The sequence below is a fragment of the Pristiophorus japonicus genome, chromosome 6 (assembly GCF_044704955.1).
Source record: "Pristiophorus japonicus isolate sPriJap1 chromosome 6, sPriJap1.hap1, whole genome shotgun sequence".
NCBI classification, from domain to species: domain Eukaryota; kingdom Metazoa; phylum Chordata; class Chondrichthyes; family Pristiophoridae; genus Pristiophorus; species Pristiophorus japonicus.
The window spans coordinates 47,534,816-47,554,745 of record NC_091982.1 but is presented as its reverse complement, the minus strand read 5'-3'; the positions used below and the strand labels follow the sequence as shown (position 1 = coordinate 47,554,745).

At 43.2% G+C, this 19,930-nt stretch overlaps 1 protein-coding gene across 5 annotated transcripts in view; it reads right to left on the bottom strand.

The window, feature by feature from the left end:
* The window catches only part of LOC139265648 (septin-6), a 100,200-nt gene extending 86,537 nt beyond the window's left edge, over window positions 1–13,663 (bottom strand). For 3 of the 5 annotated variants that reach the window (XM_070882825.1, XM_070882826.1, XM_070882824.1), the window contains exon 1: window positions 13,583–13,662. In XM_070882825.1, coding sequence (XP_070738926.1) covers window positions 13,583–13,612 — 30 coding nt within the window. In that variant the 5' untranslated portion in view covers window positions 13,613–13,662. Of the gene's footprint in view, window positions 1–12,004; window positions 12,022–13,582 lie in introns of those variants that run through there. The other 2 variants (XM_070882829.1, XM_070882827.1) reach the window with 2 other exon arrangements.
* Window positions 13,664–19,930: the final 6,267 nt, after the last annotated feature.

Genomic DNA, 19,930 nt, shown 5'->3' with positions numbered 1-19,930 from the left:
CCACACTCGATCAAATGCTACCTTGATGTCAAGGGCAGTCACTCTCACTTCACCCCTGCAATTCAGCTCTTTTGTCCATGTTTGGACCAAGGCTGTAATGAGGTCTGGAGCCAAGTGGTCCTGGCGGAACCCAAACTGAGCAACGGTGAGTAGGTTATTGATGAGTAAGTGCCGCTTGATAGCACTGTTGACGACACCTTCCATCGCATTGACGATTGAGAGTACACTGATGGAGCGGTAATTCACCAAATTGGATTTGTCCTGCTTTTTGTGGACAGGAGATACCTGGGCAGCTTTCCACATTGTCAGATAGATGCCAGTGTTGTAGCTGTACTGGAACAGCTTGGCCAAAGGCGCAGCTAGTTCTGGAGCACAAGTCTTCAGCATGACAGCTGGGATGTTATCGAGGCCCACAGCCTTTGTTGTATCCAAATCATGCCAAACTATAGCACCCAGCTGACCCGTTGCAATGCCTTGCAATCAACACACATATCCAATACTAAATAAAAAGTACTAGCAGAGTACTTAGATCCACATTGCTTGACAAGAGAAGGATCAATATATTTGGTTGAATTATTAACTTTACCAATAGATGATTAAATTGGAAGTCACTTCAAATCAGTTTTGTGTGCATATAAGGTATTGGTGAGACCACACCTGGAATACTGCGTGCAGTTTTGGTTTCCATATTTACAAAAGGATATACTTACTTTGGAGGCAGCTCAGAGAAGGTTTACTTGGTTGATTCCGGGGATGAGGGGGTTGACTTATGAGGAAAGGTTGAGTAGGTTGGGCCTCTACTCATTGGAATTCAGAAGAATGAGAGGTGATCTTATCGAAACGTATAAGATTATGAGGGGGCTTGACGAGGTGGATGTTTCCACTGATGGGGGAAGACTAGAACTAGAGGGCATGATCTTAGAATTAGGGGCCGCCCATTTAAAACAGAGATGAAGAGAAATTTCTTCTGAGGGTTGTAAATCTGTGGAATTCACTGCCTCAGAGAGCTGTGGAAGCTGGGATATTGAATAAATTTAAGACAGAAATAGACAGACAGTTTCTTAAACAATAAGGGGTTATGGGGCGCAGGCAGGGAAGTAGAGCTTAGTCCATGATGAGATCAGCCATGGTCTTATTGAATGGTGGAGCAGGCTTGAGGGGCCGTATGGTCTACTCTTGTTCCTATTTCTTATGTTCTTATGTTTATGTAAAGTATCTGTCTTTCAGTCCAGTTATTGGCGCCCCTGGCATTGAAGTGAGACCCAGTGTAATATTACGACATTTAATATACGATTGGTATACATATTTAACAAAGGGAACAAATCTAATCCAGGCAACTGCAGACCCATCAGTCTTGCACTGATATCTGGTATAATGGAATTGACCATCAGGCTTCTTGTATGAGAATATACAAACACACAAATAATGGAGGACAGGAAAAGACCCTCTGGCCCATCCAGCCTGTGCCACACAACTGCAATGCCTTGTGCATCACAATGCATACACTCCGACCTGATCAATAATAGCTAACATAGCTTTGGAAAGAGAAGATCTTGTTTACCACATTACAACAGTGACCACAATTCAAAAGTATTACATTGGCTGTAAGCGCTTTGAGATGTTCGGTGGTCGTGAAAGGTGCTGTATACATGAAAGGTATCGATAAGGTGCCACACAAAAGATTATTGCAGAAGATAAAGGTACGCGGAGCCAGAGGAAATGTATTAGCATGGATAGAGAATTGGCTGGCTAACAGAAAGCAGAGAGTCGGGATAAATGGGTCCTTTTCGGGTTGGAAATCGGTGGTTAGTGGTGTGCCACAGGGATCGGTGCTGTGACCACAACTGTTTACAATATACATAGATGACCTGGAAGAGGGGACATAGTGTAGTGTAACAAAATTTGCAGATGACACAAAGATTAGTGGAAAAGCAGGTTGTGTAGTGAACAGAGAGGCTGCAGAGAGATTTAGATAGGTTAAGCGAATGGGCTAAGGTTTGGCAGATGGAATACAATGTCGGAAAATGTGAGGTCATCCACCTTGGGGGAAAAAAACCAGTAAAAGGGAATATTATTTGAATGGGGAGAAATTACAACATGCTGCGGTGCAGAGGGATCTGGGGGTTCTTGTGCATGAATCCCAAAAAGTTAGTTTTCAGGTACAGCAGGTAATCAGGAAGGCGAATGGAATGTTGGCCTTCATTGTGAGAGGGATGGAGTACAAAAGCAGGGAGGTCCTGCTGCAACTGTACAGGGTATTGGTGAGGCCGCACCTGGAGTACTGCATGCAGTTTTGGTCACCTTACTTAAGGAAGGATATACTAGCTTTGGAGGGGGTACAGAGACGATTCACTAGGCTAGATGGCCTACTCCTGTTCCTAATTCTTATGTTCTTATGTAAGTCTTTCGTTTCTTTCTTAACCAACTTCACTGACTTTTTTTTTGAGGAAGTGAACAATGAAAAGCATGACATGATTTCCAAAAACCCTCGTTGAATTTCCAAAGCATACCATTGAAACTGAATGTAGTATTTGTCAGAGAAGTGATGTCAGAGTGGGTGGGGGGGCTTAGTAGGGGGGGGCTTAGTATGAAGTGGAGTGCCACGAGATAAGTTCTGGGGTCTTTTTTTATTGTCCTTAACCTGCATTAGCCATTTGGATTCAGAAAGCCAAATCGGTCAAATTTGCAAACGGGGTTCAGGGAAGTAGCCAGGGAGCTACAAAGAAGGACAAATGAAATCCGCACAGGGGCAGTTCAGTACGAAATTCAATATAGATAACGGCAAGGTACCACGCACTGCAAGGACAAACGTGTGTCACATGGAGGGTGTAGAAATAGCCACGGGCAAAGTGAAAAGGAATCCTGGGGTGGCAATAGATTTGGCACTTGTCAAATCACTGGAGCAGCAACAAAAAATGCAAAGAGAATATTGAAGGATATTGTTCGATCAGTCGAGGAGAACAGGGAAGATTTCAAACATAAAATATAATGGCCTAGAAATTGCGGTCAGAGGCGTACCTCCGGAGTACTTGAGTACTAAGTTCCATTTTGGTCACCAAGACATATGGAAAATATTCAGGCAATGGAGGCAGCTCAGACAAGAGCCACTGGTGTCAAACAAACAAGTTACGGGGGAAGCATGGGGAAACTGTGGTTCTTTAAGCTTTAAAAATAAGTGACTGATTGGATACTGATATTTCCCCAGAGCTCTGATCCAAGTCAAATACACGGGAACAAGTTACGAATAAAAAGGAAAATTCAGGACAAATGAGAGAAAAAAACATCTTCATGCTGTTATCAACACTTGGAATGGTCGGGTAGGGTAAGGGAGGCAAAAACTTTAGATTCATTCATAGTGCAATTGATGAAAGGGAAATGTTACTTTTTAAATTCTGAGTGGAGGTGATAAGTTGAGCCCAATCATCCATCTCCTCTGTAGCCATCTCATGATCTCATATGGAAATAGTCTTGGATTTATTTAACACCTTATGGAATCCCTCAAATTTCTATGAGTGCTCACATGCAATGAAATGCAGTGCCTTGCACTGTAGCCGCCATTCTGCAATTGGTATCGAGATGAACGACCAGTTAATCTGACTTTTGATGGCGCCGGTTGAGGGAGAAACGTTGGAAAGAATACCTGAAAATATTCCTTGCTCCTCTTCATTTAAGAAAGATGACTTGGATTTATATAGCGCCTTTCACGAGCACCAAAAGTCTCAAAACGCTTTACTTTCTGAGTGCTGTCACTGTTGTCATGCAGGATCTTTAACATTTACCTGAACCATGAAACTTGGCTAACAGAAGTCATGAATTAGCATCTCATCTGAAGGATGATTGATACCTGAGAATATAGCCATCCCTCAGTGATGTAGTAGTGTCAGCCTAGATTAAATCATCAAGTCCCAGAGTGCAGTTTCAACCCACTATCCTGTGACCCAAGTGTATTATCAACTGAGCCAAGAGGACAAGGAGCAGAGTGCAGGCAAGAGTTCCGATGAAGGGTCATCGACTCGAAACGTTAACTCGGTTTCTCTCCACAGATGCTGCCTGACCCGCTGAGATTTCCAGCATTTTTCGTTTTTATTCCAGATTCCAGCATCCGCATTTTGCTTTTGCATGTAGGACTACATTATCTGCTGTACTGTGGCAGCCAACAGATCTAACCAGTTATTGCAGATCAAAGACAGATTCAGAGATCAGCGATTATACGGTCAGCATGGCAAGCACCTCCAGCAATACAACCTTTCTCTCCTGTTCAGAAAGACCAACCCCAGTGGCTATTTAATTTCAGTTGACCCAGATTGGTGCATTTTGGAATCCCTCAGCAGTGTTACGGGATGGAATTCTTTGGGGCCGCAGAACCCTTCATTGGCAGAGAGAAAACTATCCCATAGCAGGAACTGTAGCTAATTTTTAGCCAATCTGAAGTAATTCAGAACTCTGCCTCCCAGTCCATCTCACCGTAAAAAACCGAGATGGAGGCTACTATCGGATAAATCCGGAAATCCAAATCAGTAATAAAACAGCAAGTACCTTTTGCTAGCCTTGGTGTTAGGCTGGTACCTGGATTGGAACTAGCAATCTTCCACGACACCAGCAGAAAATGAAATTCAGCAAAAGTTTCAGGTGCAAGATAGATTCACAAACACTGCACCACAAGATGTTATATAGGTGGTTTCAAAGCTGAATGCTTGACAGAATGACAGTTTGCATGTGGTTTCCTGTTTCCTCTCTTCACTCCCTTTAGTTTTTGTTTTAAACAGTAGCCGCCATTAGTTTGCTTCAGGCTTTAAAAAAATCGGTTAAAGATTTTTTTTTAAAACTCAATTTCCACACAGAAAGCCCTTAAGATGCTTGCCTTGCTTTCCCCCTTTAAGGCCACTGCTCAAGCATGCCCTCTGAAGAAGTGGTCTATACAAACCATGAGGTCAATAAGTTTCATTTCTGTTTGGTGAAGGAACTCTGCAGATTACATGTAAAAATTCCCCAGCTTTTGGTACTTCAAAGCATGAAGATTGGAGTGTGATGAATGCTCTCAAAGCTTTTGTATTATGTTTGATTTATGAAGCCATCTTTCCAAATTCAGATAAGTTAGCACACACGTATTGCATTAGATTTTTATTTTTATTACTCATTAAGGCGAGGGGATGCCAGTGTTGGAAAAAGGAACACTTTCCAATGCAGGCATCCACTGCCAACACCAAGCATTCCCAAGGTCAAGTGCAGCAAATTGAGACTGCCCGAACTCATTTCATACAAGGACACTTGCAGCCAGCTTCCAGAGGAGAAAGGCTAGTGTGTCTAACTGTGTGTACACCCAGTTCCCCATCGTATGTGGCTTTCTAAGGACGAACAACATGCCCCTTGTATTCTGCCCAGAACCAGCTTCTCGACAGTTCAACTGGAAACGTTGTTCTCTGCACAGAAACTGCATGCTGTCAAGGCTGAGAATTTTCACAAACAGTGATGTTTATTCTAATCCGAAATAAGACTGAGTCATCAGTCAGTGCAAGCTTCCAATACAGCTAGATTTTCCAAAATTAGGCAAATTGCACGTACAAGCTGTTGCTTCTTTTTATTTTAAAAAAAGAGACAATTTTTCAGCCAAGCACTGGTGAGTACTTCGTTCATCGGAATCCAACAAGAAATAAATATGCCTGTATGACTCAGTGCATTAGTGCTAAAATATTCACATCTGGATCACTTTAGATGCCAACGTTAGACAATAACGATCAGGAAAGGCTGAACAGGTTGGGGCTCTTTTCTCCAGAAAAGAGAAGGCCGAGGGGAGACCTGATAGAGGTGTTAAACATTATGAAGGGGTTTGGTAGGGTAGACAGAGATGTTTCCAATTGTGGGGGAGGCCAAAACTAGTGGCCATAATAATGAGTAGTCACTAATAAATCCAATAGTGAATTCAGGAGAAACTTCTTCACTTAGAGAGTGATGAGAATGTGGAACTCACACCACAGGGAGTAATTGAGGTGAATAGCAGAGATGTTTTTAAGGGGAAGCTGGATAAGTATACGAGGGAGTAGGGAATAGAAGCTTATTGCGACAGTAGGGTGGGAGGAGGCATTAACGCCAGCATAGACAGCGGGGGATGAAGAACACTTTCTCTAACCCGTTTTAAAAAAAATAAGTTTCAATTTGTTTTGAATGGCCTGTTTCTGCGCTGTAAGTTCTATACAAGGGAAAACCAATGCCAGCATAGATTAGCTGTCTTCTTCCAGCGACACATGAATGAGAATCGTTAGATGTACATATGAGTGGTTAGAAAAGCACAGCACTGGTCAGATAGCCGCTACATGTAACCAGGTTTTTGCACACACAGCAAGTATCCATCATTACAATCCTATCACGTGTCAAGATCTTTAACATGAAAATGTATCGTGGTGGCTCCTGATTTTATTGCAAGAGATCATAGGGAGACCAGAACGGACGTAAAGGCTGGCCAGAAAAAAAGAGAATGGGATGGATGTAAAGTGGGAGTGAAAGTGATGCAAATGCAACATCCAACTGAGATTCAAAAATTCAGCATAATCTGGAGAGTGAGAGAGAGAAAAACGGACTCCTGTATGGCTCAGAGACATAGACCATATACAGTAAACACCTCAAATCGCTGAGAAAAATCAACGATGTCGCCACAAGGTCCTACAAATCCCCTGGGAGGACTGACGCACCAATGTTAGTGTCCGCGACTACGCCAACATCCCCAGTATTGAAGCACTGACCACACTTGACCAGCTCCACTGAGCGGACCACATTGTTCGCATGCCTGACACGAGACTCCCTAAGCAAATGCTCTATGCGGAACTCCTTCATGGCAGGCGACCCAAGGGTGAGCAGGGGAGACGTTTCAAGGACATCCTCAGAGCCTCCCTGATGGGGACGCCGCAGCTATACCCACTGACACCTGGGAGCCCCTGGCCAAAGACTGCCCTGGGTGGAGGGGGTGCATCCGGGAGGGCATTGGGCACCTCGGGTCTCGCCGCCGAGAGTATGCAAAAATCAAGCGTAGGCAGCGGAAAATGCGTGCGGCAAACCACCCTTTCCCTCAACGACTGACAGGGACTGTGGTTCTCATATTCAACTGTTCAGTCACCAGGGAACTCATTTTGAGAGTGGAAGAAAGTCTTACTCGATTCCGAGGGACTGCCTATGATGATGATAATGACTAGGTGCAAAAGAGTGAACAGTGAAACACAGCCCTATCAGAGTAGAACTCCTCTCTCGCTCTTCATAAAAGGTTACAAGTACTTCCACTGCCTCTATAACCATGTTATTTGGCCTAATGAGCTGATTGATCACCATATTTTGAGGAGCCAGTGGAATGGAATTGTGTTATGATAATGCGGTCTCCCTCCCGAGTGCACTAAGTACTGCACACAGCAACACAAACAAAACTGTTGATTGAAACAATACACGTATGCAATTATCATTAATTAAATGCGGGAATAGAACTGAGAACAGGATACTTGGCAGCAGATGGATAGAACTTTGGCTTAATGAACAAAGTGCTGTACTATGGAGTTAAAAACAATGGCACTCATTGGTAAGAGAGATAAATACACGTGTTAACTCAACCTTGCTCTCACCCAACACACACACCCGAATCACAAGATAGCAATGAGGCCGATTTTTCACTCCGTTACTCCAAGGGTAGTAGGATCAATAGTAGTGCCCGTACTGCCGCCACAGTTCCGATTTTCCCCTCTCAGAACAGATTAGGGAGACCAAACTTGGGAGTCTCCTGTAGGTCCCTGCTTTTCAGCATTTCCAATATTATCATCGATCCTAAAAGACAGCGATGCAACCTTCGCCATTTAGAAATATTCGTAATTAAACAGTAAATTAAGGATCATAGGAACGGGAGTAGGTCATTCAACCCTTCAAGCCTGTTCTGACATTCAATGAGATCATGGCTGATCTGTGACCTAACTCCATATACCCACCTTTGGCCCATATACCTTAATATCTTTGGTTAACAAAATGCTATTAATCTCAGATTTAAAATTAACAATAGATCTAGCATCAATTGCCACCCTTTGTGCATAGAAGTGTTTACTGAAAGGTCTAACTCTAATCTTTAGACTATGCCCACTAGTCCTACAATCCCCAACCAGTGTAAATAGTTGCTCTCTATCTACCCTATCTGTTCCCCTTAATATCTTGAAAACTTCGATCCAATCACCCCTTAACCTTCTAAATTCTCAGGAACACAACCCTAATTTGTGTCATCTCGCCTCATAACTGAACCCTTGAAGTCCGGGTATCATTCTGGTAAACCTATGCTGCCCCACCCCACCAAGGCCAATATATCCTTCCTAAGGTGTGGTGCCCAGGACTGCTCACAGTATTCCAGGTGTGATCTAACCAGGGCTTTTGTATAGCTGCAGCATAACCTCTGCCCCCTTGTATTCTAGTCCTCTAAGCATTCCATTAGCCTTTTTGATTATTTTCTGTACCTGCTCATGAAGGGCCGCTAATGTCTTATTAATTTAATTATGTCACATTGGAAATCCAGAGAGTCAAATATCCACAATATTGTGAAAGATTAAAATAATAAATTGAGGATGGTGAATATTTTAATACTATTCACACAAAAGTACAACTCAGCGCGAGTGTTCTTTCCAAGTGAACCATCCCCGTCAGCCGATGCCATTACAGCCCTGTTCTTCCTGCCAAATAATGCAAAGTCACACAGCAAAACTTAAAAAGCAAAGGATTAGTGGTTATAATAGAAAACTTGGCAGTACCAACAGAAGAGACAAACATCAGAGATAAATGGTTGGTTTACTGACAGGAAACAGAGAGTCGGAATAAACAGGTCTTTTTTGGGGTGGCGGGCAGTGACTAGTGGGGTACCACAGAGATTAGTGCTTGGGCCCCTATAAATAAATGATTTGGATAAGGGAACCAAATGTAATATTTCCAAGTTTGCTGACGACACAAAACTAGGAGGGATTGAGAGTTGTGAGGAGGATGCAAAAACGCTGCAAGGCAATTTAGATAGGTTGAGTGAGTGGGCAAACACATGGCAGATGCAGTATAACATGGATAAATGTGAAGCTATCCACTTTGGTAGGAAAAACATAAGGACAAAGTATTATTTAAATGGTGATGGCTTGGGAAGTGTTGATGTACAGAGGGACCTGGGTGTCCTTGTACACCAGTCATTGAAAGCAAACATGCAGGTGCAGCAAGCAGTTAGGAAGGCAAATGGTATGTTGGCCTTCATTGCAAGAGGATTTGAGTACAGGAGCAAGGATGTCTTACTACAGTTATACAGGGCCTTGGTGAGACCGCACCTAGAGTAGTGTGTGCAGTTTTGGTCTCCTTACCCAAGAAAGGATATACTTGCCATAGAGGGAGTGCAGCGAAGGTTCACCAGACTGATTCCTGGGACTGTTGTATGAGGAGAGATTAGGTCAACTAGGCCTGTATTCACTAGCATTTAGAATAATAAGAGGGGTTCTCATTGAAACATATAAAATCCTGAACAGACTGGATGCAGGGAGGATGTTTCCCCTGGCTGGGAAGTCTAGAACAAGGGGTCACAGTCTCAGGATACAGGGTAGGAAATTTAGGACCAAGATGAGGAGAAATTTTTTCACTCAGAGGTAGAATTCTCTACCACAGAAGACTGTGGAGGCCAAGTCACTGAATATATTTAATAAGGAGAGATAGATAAATTTCTAGACATAAAAGGAATCAAGGGGTATGGGGAAAAAGCGGGAATATGGTGTTGAAATAGAGGATCAGCCATGGTCATATTGAATGGCAGTGCAGGCTCGAAGAGCCGAATGGCCTACTACTGCTCCTATTTTCTATGTTTCTATAAAATTAAAATAAAACTTGCAAACTAACAGTAAAAATTAAATATCTAGGAGTGGGTTGCAAGGCTGCAACGCGTCCTTGGGAGTTCAGATGGCATTCAGAAACTGCTCGAGCAAGGAGGACTAAGTGGCACAGAGGGTTTAGCATCTGTGACCCAGGTTCGTCTACTCTTTCTGCTGCCACTCAGCAAAGTGAATTTGGCAATCTCAACTCAGTATCTTGTCACTATGAACTCACCCCACAAAATGACTCGCACCGCAGCAACATTTTGAGACTGGAACGGCAGTCTTGCCCAGAACGGCCATAGAGATAAAAACAGATGGATAGCGGGAGAAATTGGCAGTGGTGCAGTGAGAGGTGCGCTTCTGGGATTGAGATTGAAGCAAGTTGGAACAGCAAAGGATTTTTTTTAATGTATTTTGCTCTGCTGTATCTGACTTAGCTTGATGCCAACAATGACTGACAGGCACAAGTCAGGAATGCTCATCACTGCCTGGATGGGATCAGTCACAACACTCAAGCTCAACATCATCCAGGACAGAGCAGCTCATTTGATCAATGCCCGTGGACTCAATAACCACTGCCTCCATCAGGGACGCACTGTAGCAACTCAGCAAGCCGACTTCATCAGCATCTCACTCCCCATGACCTCCAACACCATCGTGTCTTGGGCATATAATCAGTGCTCCTGCATCACTATCCTGAGATTCCCTATCTGACACCATCAAGGGAGCACCATCACAAAAGACTGCAGCAGTTTAAGAAGACCTACCACCAACCTCTGTAGGCAATAAATGCAGCCTTGTCAGAATCACCCACATCCCGAGAACAAATTACAACAAAAAGTGTAGCAAGATTACATTTCACAATATTAACATCCCTCACTAGGAAACAATTTGACACGGTCAGAGGCTGGGTATTCTTCACCTCCTGATCCCCCCCAAAGCCTTTCCACCATCTGCAAGACACCAGTCAGGAATGTAATGGAATACTCTCCACTTGCCTGGATGAGTGTAGCTCCAACATTTAAGAAGCATGACATCATCCAACAACAACTTGTATTTATACAGTGCCTTTAATGTAGCGAAACATCCCACAGAAGTATTATGAGACGAAAATCTGACACCGAGCTGCATAAGTAGAAATTAGCACAGGTGACCAAAAGTTTGATCAAAGAGATAAGTTTTAAGGAGCGTCTTGAAGGAGGAAAGAGAGGTAGAGAGGTTAGGCAGGGAGTTCCAGAGCTTGGGGCCTAGGCAATAGAAGGCACGGCCACCAATGGTTGAACGACTATAATCAGGGATGCCCAAGAGGAAAGAATTAGAGGAGCGCAAAAATCTCGGGGGGGTGGTTGTGAGGCTGGAGGCGATTACAGAGATAGGGAAGGGCGAGGCCACAGAGGGATTTAAAAATAAGGATGGGAATTCTGAAATCCAGGCGTTGCTTAACCAGAAGTCAATGTAGGTCAGCAAGAACAGGGGTGATGGGTGAGTGGGTCTTGGTGCAAGTTAGGACAAGGACAGCTGAGTTTTGGGTCACCGCTAGTTTACGTAGGGTAGAATGTGGGAGGCCAGTCAGGAGTGCGTTGGAGCAGTCAAGTCTAGAGGTAACAAATGCATGGATGAGGGCTTCAGCAGCGGATGAGCTGAGGCAAGCGCAGAGACAGGCAATGTTACGGAGGTGGAAATACGCGGTCTTAGTTATCCAGGCCAAAGCAGCCCGTTTGATTGGCAGCCATCCACTACCTTAACTATTCACTCCCTCCACCACCAGCATACTGTGGCTGCAGTGTGTACTATCTACAAGATGCACTGCAGCAACACTCGAAGGCTTTTTCTGACAGCACCTCCCAAACCCGCGACCTCTACTACCTAAAAGGACAAGGGCAGCAGGCGCATGGGAACACCATCACCTCCAAGTCACACACCATCCTGACTTGGAAATATATCAATGTTCCTTCAGTCACTGGGTGAAAATCCTGGAACTCCCTCCCTAACAGCATTATGGGAATACCTTCACCACAAGCACTGCAGCGATTCAAGGCGGCAGTTCTCACCACCACCTTCTCAAGAGCAATTAGGGATGGGCAATAAGCACTGGCGTTGCCAGCGATACCCAGATCCCAAGAACTAATTTTTTTTTTTTTTTAAATTGCATTTACCTCCTTGATGAAGAAACCATTTAGAGCCACTCTAAATAACAGCCATTAAAATGGTGGTATCAGATATCCAGGCATATCATTTTGATATTTTCTTTTCTTAAAGTACTTCGTAATTTCCCCCATCCACTATTTTTTCCAAAGGTTTTCAACTTTAACAGCTTGAGAACCACCCTTGGTTTTATCACATCATTCACACCACCTCTTGCACCTTACTGACAGCCATCTGCTATTCTCTTCATAATATGCTAAAACAGGTCACGTGAAAGAGTTCACTCGGTCTTCCTGTCTCAGCACTGTGAAACTTTCAGCACCGCCCAACCACCAAAATGTGGCAGATGTGCATAGAAAAAAAACAGAAGGCTCTAGTCAAAGAGCAAAATTGATGGCATAAGAAACTTAAATTACTAAACTTTGTTACAGAACATTTTGAATTAGAAAGCCAGCCAATTCACAAATTAATATTTTGTTATGACACAAATTGCTGCAAGTTTTAAGGCCATCAGAACCCTTTAAAAGATTACAACACATATTGGGGAGGGGAGATTACTCTATGAAATGCTGTGGAGTAACACTCCAGTTAAATTACATGCTTTATTCACAACCACACATAGACAAGATTGTTTTCAATTAAAATTGCCAGCAAAAGAGCCAGACTTGAATATATTACAACTATCCAACAGATCTCAGAATCTAGAAGCTGCAAAAGCTGTGCCTCGACGTTCTTTCATTGGTTGAAGCCCCGCAGACACTATTTCTCAGTACTGTAGCAAACATTTTACCTTGGATGCTCAACTGTCATCCTGAATCTCATTGAAGTGTCTATGGTTTGCTGCCTTCAAATCATGAAAAATACTAACCGGAACGGTGAAATAATGCACGGAGCATGAGTTTACATTGTTTCCCATTTAACATCTTAGGTAAAATAAAATCAATTCAAGAAACCGTTATAATGCTGTGAACTACTGTTTCCCTTCAATGTATGCCATGGTCACCCATAACCGACTGAACCTTGAATAATTTAAAGCCATGACCCTTTTAAAAATAAAGAGATTTACAAGTACAAAGCGGGAAGTGCAGGTGGCAGAGACATAACGGAGCTAGTGTGCACGGTTTTCCCTCGACACCTACAATAAGCTACCGGTGCTGAAAATGGCGGGAGGGGGGGGGGGGGCATTAAGCAGATTGTGTGCGTCTCCCCCACCCCGCCAACACACACACGCGCCCACTTTTATAATTTTTAATTAATTAAAATTGCAATTTAAGGATTGTGTCCAGAAGCCAACGCCCAGCGTCTTCCTTCCACCCACCACTGCCGAGTGAACAATAGCGGAGCTGACCACCAACAGCAGCTCACTGAACCCGGGGGCGAAGTGGCTCTTCATTTAACAAAAAATAGAGGAAGGAAGGGAAATACAGCGGAGGCGCCTGGCCAACGCCGTGTTCCATCTCTCTCTCTCTATGCAAACGGGTGAAAGAAATGAATGTAATTTAAGTGCGGACAATTAAATGCACGCAATGAAATGATACATGAGGACGGAGAAACTGTGGTTGGTGTTGTGTGTGTAGTTGCTCACTCACCATCTGCCGAGCTACATCAGCCGCCGCCATTGTCGATCCGCGGGTGAGCAGAAGCTCCCGGGATCCGGCCACAGGCACTGGCTGTATCTCGGCCGCTACCACTGCGCTCCGGGGGAGGGGGGAATACGACCAGCTGCACGATTTGCACCACCTCACTGAGTTTTGCCGGGGTAGGGGGGGGGGTCCTTTTACTTTGCTAGTCTGTCTTCATTGTTCCAATATTAGTCTGGCTTGCTAACTCCCCGCTGCTAACCCCCCGTGCAGTCAAAACGTCACCATCACGCGGGCGACCGCCCCTCTTTTCGCAATGGTAGGGTCCCCCATTCGGACACACTGTAGCGGAAACGAAAAGTATCAGGGTTTTTTTGCTACAAATATTTCTTTAAAGGAATTGCCTGCCCTTCGTTCATTAACAAACTATTTCAGCTTTATTTGAATACAATTATTGAATTGCAGTAAATTGGTTATTTCCCAATGTCTTAAACTTTATTTTTTTAATCCGTTATATGATTTCATAAAGTCGCAAAATGATTTCAAATTGAAAATATTTGCAAAGAAACCATCGATATTTCTTAACTATCGTTGCGTTTAGTATTCTTTTTAGAAATTACGGTACAGTCGCTTGAGTCTGTTGTTGCTCTCTAGCAGGTGCGGAAATTTCGGCGTTTGAATGCCCTATCGGCTGCGTCATTGCAACTAAGTGTGTCGAAGTTGTCTTTTCCCCTCCCACTGAACCGGTGGGTGATATCCGCAGGCAGTAATAGAGCAGCGAGCTCCCACATTGATTTGAAAAGTGCATAACCTTTAGGTGTCTGCCTGGATTGATGCAGACTACAGTAAATAGTGTTAGACGCGAATTGATGTACCTCCTACTGTAAGCAATGACTCACGCTTCCACTATGTACAACAACCCAAGTGTTGGATTTAATTTTTTTTAATATGTAAATTGCGTTCCTAAGCGTGAACACTCTTAATTTCCATGAAGTTCCATTTCAAAATAGGGGGCATAGCCTAAAAATTAGAGGCGGACCTTTTGAGTGAAATTAGGAAATACTTCTACACACAAAGGGTGTGGTGCTGGAGGACTGCTAACGTTGTACCGTTGTTTAAAAAGGGCGATAGGGATAGACTGAGTAATTACAGGCCAGTCAGCCTAACCTCAGTGGTGGAAAAATTATTGGAAAAGTTTCTGAGGGACAGGATAAATATTCATTTAGAAAGACACAGATTAATCAAGGGCAGTCAGCACGGATTTGTTAAGGGAAGGTCATGTCTGACTACCTTGATTGAATTTTTCGAGGATGTAACAAGGAGGGTCAATGAGGGTAATGCGTTTGATGTAGTGTATATGGATTTTAGCAAGGCTGTTGATAAGGTCCCACATGGCAGGCTGGTTACGATGGAAGAGGTTGGTGTGGGAGAAGTGGGTTTCGATTCGTGGGGCACTGGCACCAATATTCAGGAAAGAGAGAGCTGTTCCGTGGGGACAGGCTACACCTGAATTATGCTGGGACCAGAGTTCTAGTGAACTGAATAACTAGGATGGTAGACAGGGCTTTAAACTAAATAAGGGAGGTGGAGGATGGTCGCAGTGGAGAGAAATCTAAAGAGAGAATGCCAAAGAGAAAAGAAAAGGGAGCAATGCAGGAAAGTGATTGTGGTAAGGATAACCAGATTATGTCAGGAAGGGACAGAGCATACAAACAAAAGAGTGCACGGACAAATAGGGTCCAGGTAAGAAAAAATAGCGATAAGACAAATATAGTACAAAATGATGTTAAGATGTCTAATGTTAAAAAGCCAAATCTAAAAGCATTGTATCTGAATGCACAAAGCATCTGTAATAAGGTAGACGAATTAACATCGCACATAGAGGTAAACGTATACGATATAGTTGCAATTACGGAGACATGGTTGCAGGGTGACCAGGGTTGGGAACTGAATATCCAAGGATATTCGATATTTAGGAAGGACAGGCAAAAAGGAAGAGGGGGTGGTGTGGCATTGTTAGTAAAGGATGAAATCAGAGCAATAGTGAGAAAGGATATTGGCTCAGAAAATCAAGATGTAGAATCAGTCTGGGTGGAGCTAAGGAGTACCAAGGGGCAGAAAACATTGGTAGGAGTTGTCTATAGGCCTCCAAACAGTAGTGGTAATGTAGGAGACAGCACCAAACAGGAAATTAGAGATGCATGTAACAAAGGGTACTACATTAATCGTAGGTGATTTTAATCTACATATAGATTGGCCAAATCAAATTAGTAATAAAAGTATGAAAGATGAATTCCTGGAGTGTGTATGAGATTTTTTTTTAGACCATGTTGAGGAGCCTACTAGGGAACAGGCTATCCTAGATTGGGTATTGTGTAATGAGAAGGGGGTTAATTAACAGTCTTGTTGTGCGGGGTCCTTGAAGAGTGACCATAACATTGAATTCTTTATTAAGATGGAAAGTGAAGTAGTCCAATCCAAAACTAGGGTCCTAAATCTAAACAAAAAGGAATCTACGAAGGTATGAGGAATGAATTGGCTATGATAGATTGGGAAGATTCATTAAAAGGCATAATGGTGAATAAGCAATGGCTAATATTTAAGGAACAAATGCATGAATTGCAACAGTTATACATTCCTTTCTGGTGTAAAAACACAAAAGGAAAAGTGGCCTAGCACTAATCCTATTTTCTAGGTTTTTATGAAAGTAAAAGCCTATGGGATCCAAGGCAAAGTGGCTAGTTGGATCCAAAATTGTCTCAGAGCCAGTAAGCAAAGGGTCGATGGGTGTTTTTGTGAATGCAAGGCTGTTTCCAGTGCGGTTTTGTAGAGCTCGGAACTAGGTCCCTTGCTTTTGTGGAATTTTTCTGTGATTTAGACTTGAATGTAGGGGGTAGGAACATAAAAAATAGGAGCAGTAGTAGGCAATTCGGCCCTTCGAGCCTGCAAAGCCATTCAATGTGATCATAGAAACATAGAAAATAGGTGCGGGAGTAGGTCATTCGGCCCTTCGAGGCTGCGCCACCATTCAATAAGATCATGGCTGATCATTCCCTTAGTACCCCTTTCCTGCTTTCTCTCCATACCCCTTGATCCCTTTAGCCATAAGGGCCATATCTAACTACCTCTTGAATATATCCAATGAACTGGCCTCAACAACTCTCTGCAAACCTTTGAGACCTCTGCGCTCCTCCAATTCTGGCTTCTTGGGTATTCCGCACTTTAATCGCTCCACCATTGGTGGCAGTTTCTTCCGCTGCCTAGACGCAAACCTCTGCAATTCCCTTCCTAAATCACTCTGCTCCTCTACCTCTCCCCCCACCTTTAAGATGCTCCTTAAAACCTATCTCTTTGACCAAACTTTTGATCATCTGTCTTAGCATTTCCTTATGTGGCTCGGTGTCCCAATTTTGCTTGATAACGTTCCTGTGAAACGTCTTTGGATGATTTACTCTGCTAAAGCACTATATAAATGCAAGTTGTTGTTGTTGGTGTGTAAGGCAAGTTGTTGTTGTTAGTGTGTAAGGCCCATTGTACACAGCTGCACATGCCCTTTACTTGAGTCCACCAGTCTTGCACCAGTAAATAAATACACTTCTCTTTAAGTATGTCGTAATATTACGATGCTCATTGGCTTTGAGTGCTGATCTGACACAGCATTACTTCAGAATCAGAAGCTCCAATTCTAGTTTTGGTTTCTCTACTGTGCAGAACGTACACCAATTAAAGGAAAAGAAAGGAAATAACTTTATATAGCACCCTTCATGACCTCAGGATGTCCCAAAAGCACTTTACAGCCAATGAAGTACTTTTGAAGTGCAGTCACTGTTATCTTGTAGGGAAATGCAGCAGCCAAGTTGCTCACAGCAAGCTGTCACAAAGAACAATGAGAAAAATTGCAAATTTTTTTTTTTAATGATAATGAGGGATAAATATTGGCTAGGACACTGGGGAGAGTTCCCTTGCTCTTCTTTGAATAGTATCAGGTAGACGTAAAAGATCCCATGGCACTATTTCGAAGAAGAGCAGGGGAGTTATCCCCGGTATCCTGGCCAATATTTATTCTTCAATCGACAAAACAAAAACAGGTTATCTGCTCATGATCACATTGCTGTTTGTGGGAGCTTGCTGTGTGCATATTGGCTGCCGTGTTTCGTACATTACACAGTGACCACACTTCAAAAAGTAGTTCATTAGCTGTAAAGTGCTTTGGGATATCCAGTGGTCGTGAGAGACGCTATATAAATGCAAGTCTTTCTTTTACTTGAGAGAGCAGATGGGGCCTCGATTTATCATCTGGTATAAATTGTAAAAAGATCGTTCTGCAATGATCAATAGTTGCCACGGATAGACAGAATAGTTACAAAGAATTGCAGGGACACAGACATTTAAGAAAACCATATGCCAATATAAGTCAGCACCATCAGAAGAGGTGAGAAAATTTGTTGGTGATGAACGATGTAAGAAAACAGGGACCATTCAGCCTGACATCTGTCATAAGAACAGGAATAGGCCATTTGACCCCTTGAGTCTGCTCTGCATTTAATAAGATCATGGCTGATCTGATCATGGAGTCAGTCCCACATCCCTGCCTGCTCCCCATAACCCTTTATTGCCTTATCGCTCAAAAATCTGTCTATCTCCACCTTAAATATATTCAATGACACAGCTTCCACAGCTTCCTGGGGCAGAGAATTCCACAGATTTACAACCCTCTGAGAAGAAATTCCTCCTCATCTCAGTTTTAATTGGGCGGCCCCTTATTCTGAGACTATGCCCCCTAGTTTTAGTTTCCCCTATGAGTGGAAATATCCTCTCTGCCTCCACCTTGTCGAGCCCCTTCACTTATATGTTTCGATAAGATCACCTCTCATTCTTCTGAACGTCAATGAGTACAGGCCCAATCTACTCAACATATCTTCATAGATCAACCCACTCATCTCCGGAATCAACTGAGTGAACCTTCTCTGAACAGCCTCCAATGCAAGTATATCCTTCCTTAAATACGGAGACCAAAACTGTACGCAGTACTCTAGGTGTGGCCTCACTAATACCCCATACAGTTGTAGCAGGACTTCTCTGCTTTTATATTCTATCCCCCTTGCAAATAAAGACCAACATTCCATTTGCCTTCCTGATTACTTACTGTAGCTGCATACTAACTTTTTGTGTTTCATGCACAAGGAGACCCAGGTCTCTCTGTACTGCAGCACTTTGCAATTTTTCTTCATTTATCTTATAATTTGCTTTTCTATTATTTTTGCCAAAGTTGATAACCTCACATTTTCCCACATTGTACTCCATCTACCAAATTTTTGCCCACTCACTTAGCCTGACTATATCTCTATGCAGATTTGTTGTGTCTTCCTCACAATTTGCTTTCCCACCCATCTTTGTGTCATCAGCAAACTTGGCTACATTACACTTGGCCCCTTCATCCAAGTCATTAATATAGATTGTAAGTAGTTGAGGACCCAGCACCAATCCCTGTGGCCCCCCATTTTCTGTTTAGCAAACGGAAAATGACCCATTTATCCCGACTCTCTGTTTTCTGTACAGGTGGACGTAAAAGATCCCATGGCACTATTTCGAAGAAGAGCAGGGGAGTTATCCCCGGTATCCTGGCCAATATTTATTCCTCAATCGACATAACAAAAACCATCAGAAGAGGTGACGTTCAGAAAAATGAGAGGTGATCTTATCGAAACATATAAGATAGTGAAGGGGCTCGACAAGGTGGAGGCAGAGAGGATATTTCCACTCATAGGGGAAACTAAAACTAGGGGGCATAGAATAAGGGGCCGCCCAATTAAAACTGAGATGAGGAGGAATTTCTTCTCAGAGGGTTGTAAATCTGTGGAATTCTCTGCCCCAGGGAGCTGTGGAAGCTGTGTCATTGAATATATTTAAGGTGGAGATAGACAGATTTTTGAGCGATAAGGCAATAAAGGGTTATGGGGAGCAGGCAGGGATGTGGGATTGACTCCATGATCAGATCAACCATGATCTTATTAAATAGCGGAGCAGACTCAAGGGGTCAATCCTCAATCCATGCTAATATATTACCCTCAACCCTGTGAACTTTTATCTTGTGCAGTAACCTTTTATGTGGCACCTTATCAAATGCCTTCTGAAAATCCAAATACACCATATCCACTGGTTCCCCCTTATCCACCCTGCTCGTTACCTCCTCATAGAACTCCAGCAAATTTGTCAAACACGATTTCTCTTTCATAAAACCATGCTGACTCTGCTTGATTGAATTTTGCTTTTCCAAATGTCCTGCTACTGTTTCCTTAATAACGGACTTAGCATTTTCCCAACGACAGATGTTAGGCTAACTGGTCTTCAGTTTCC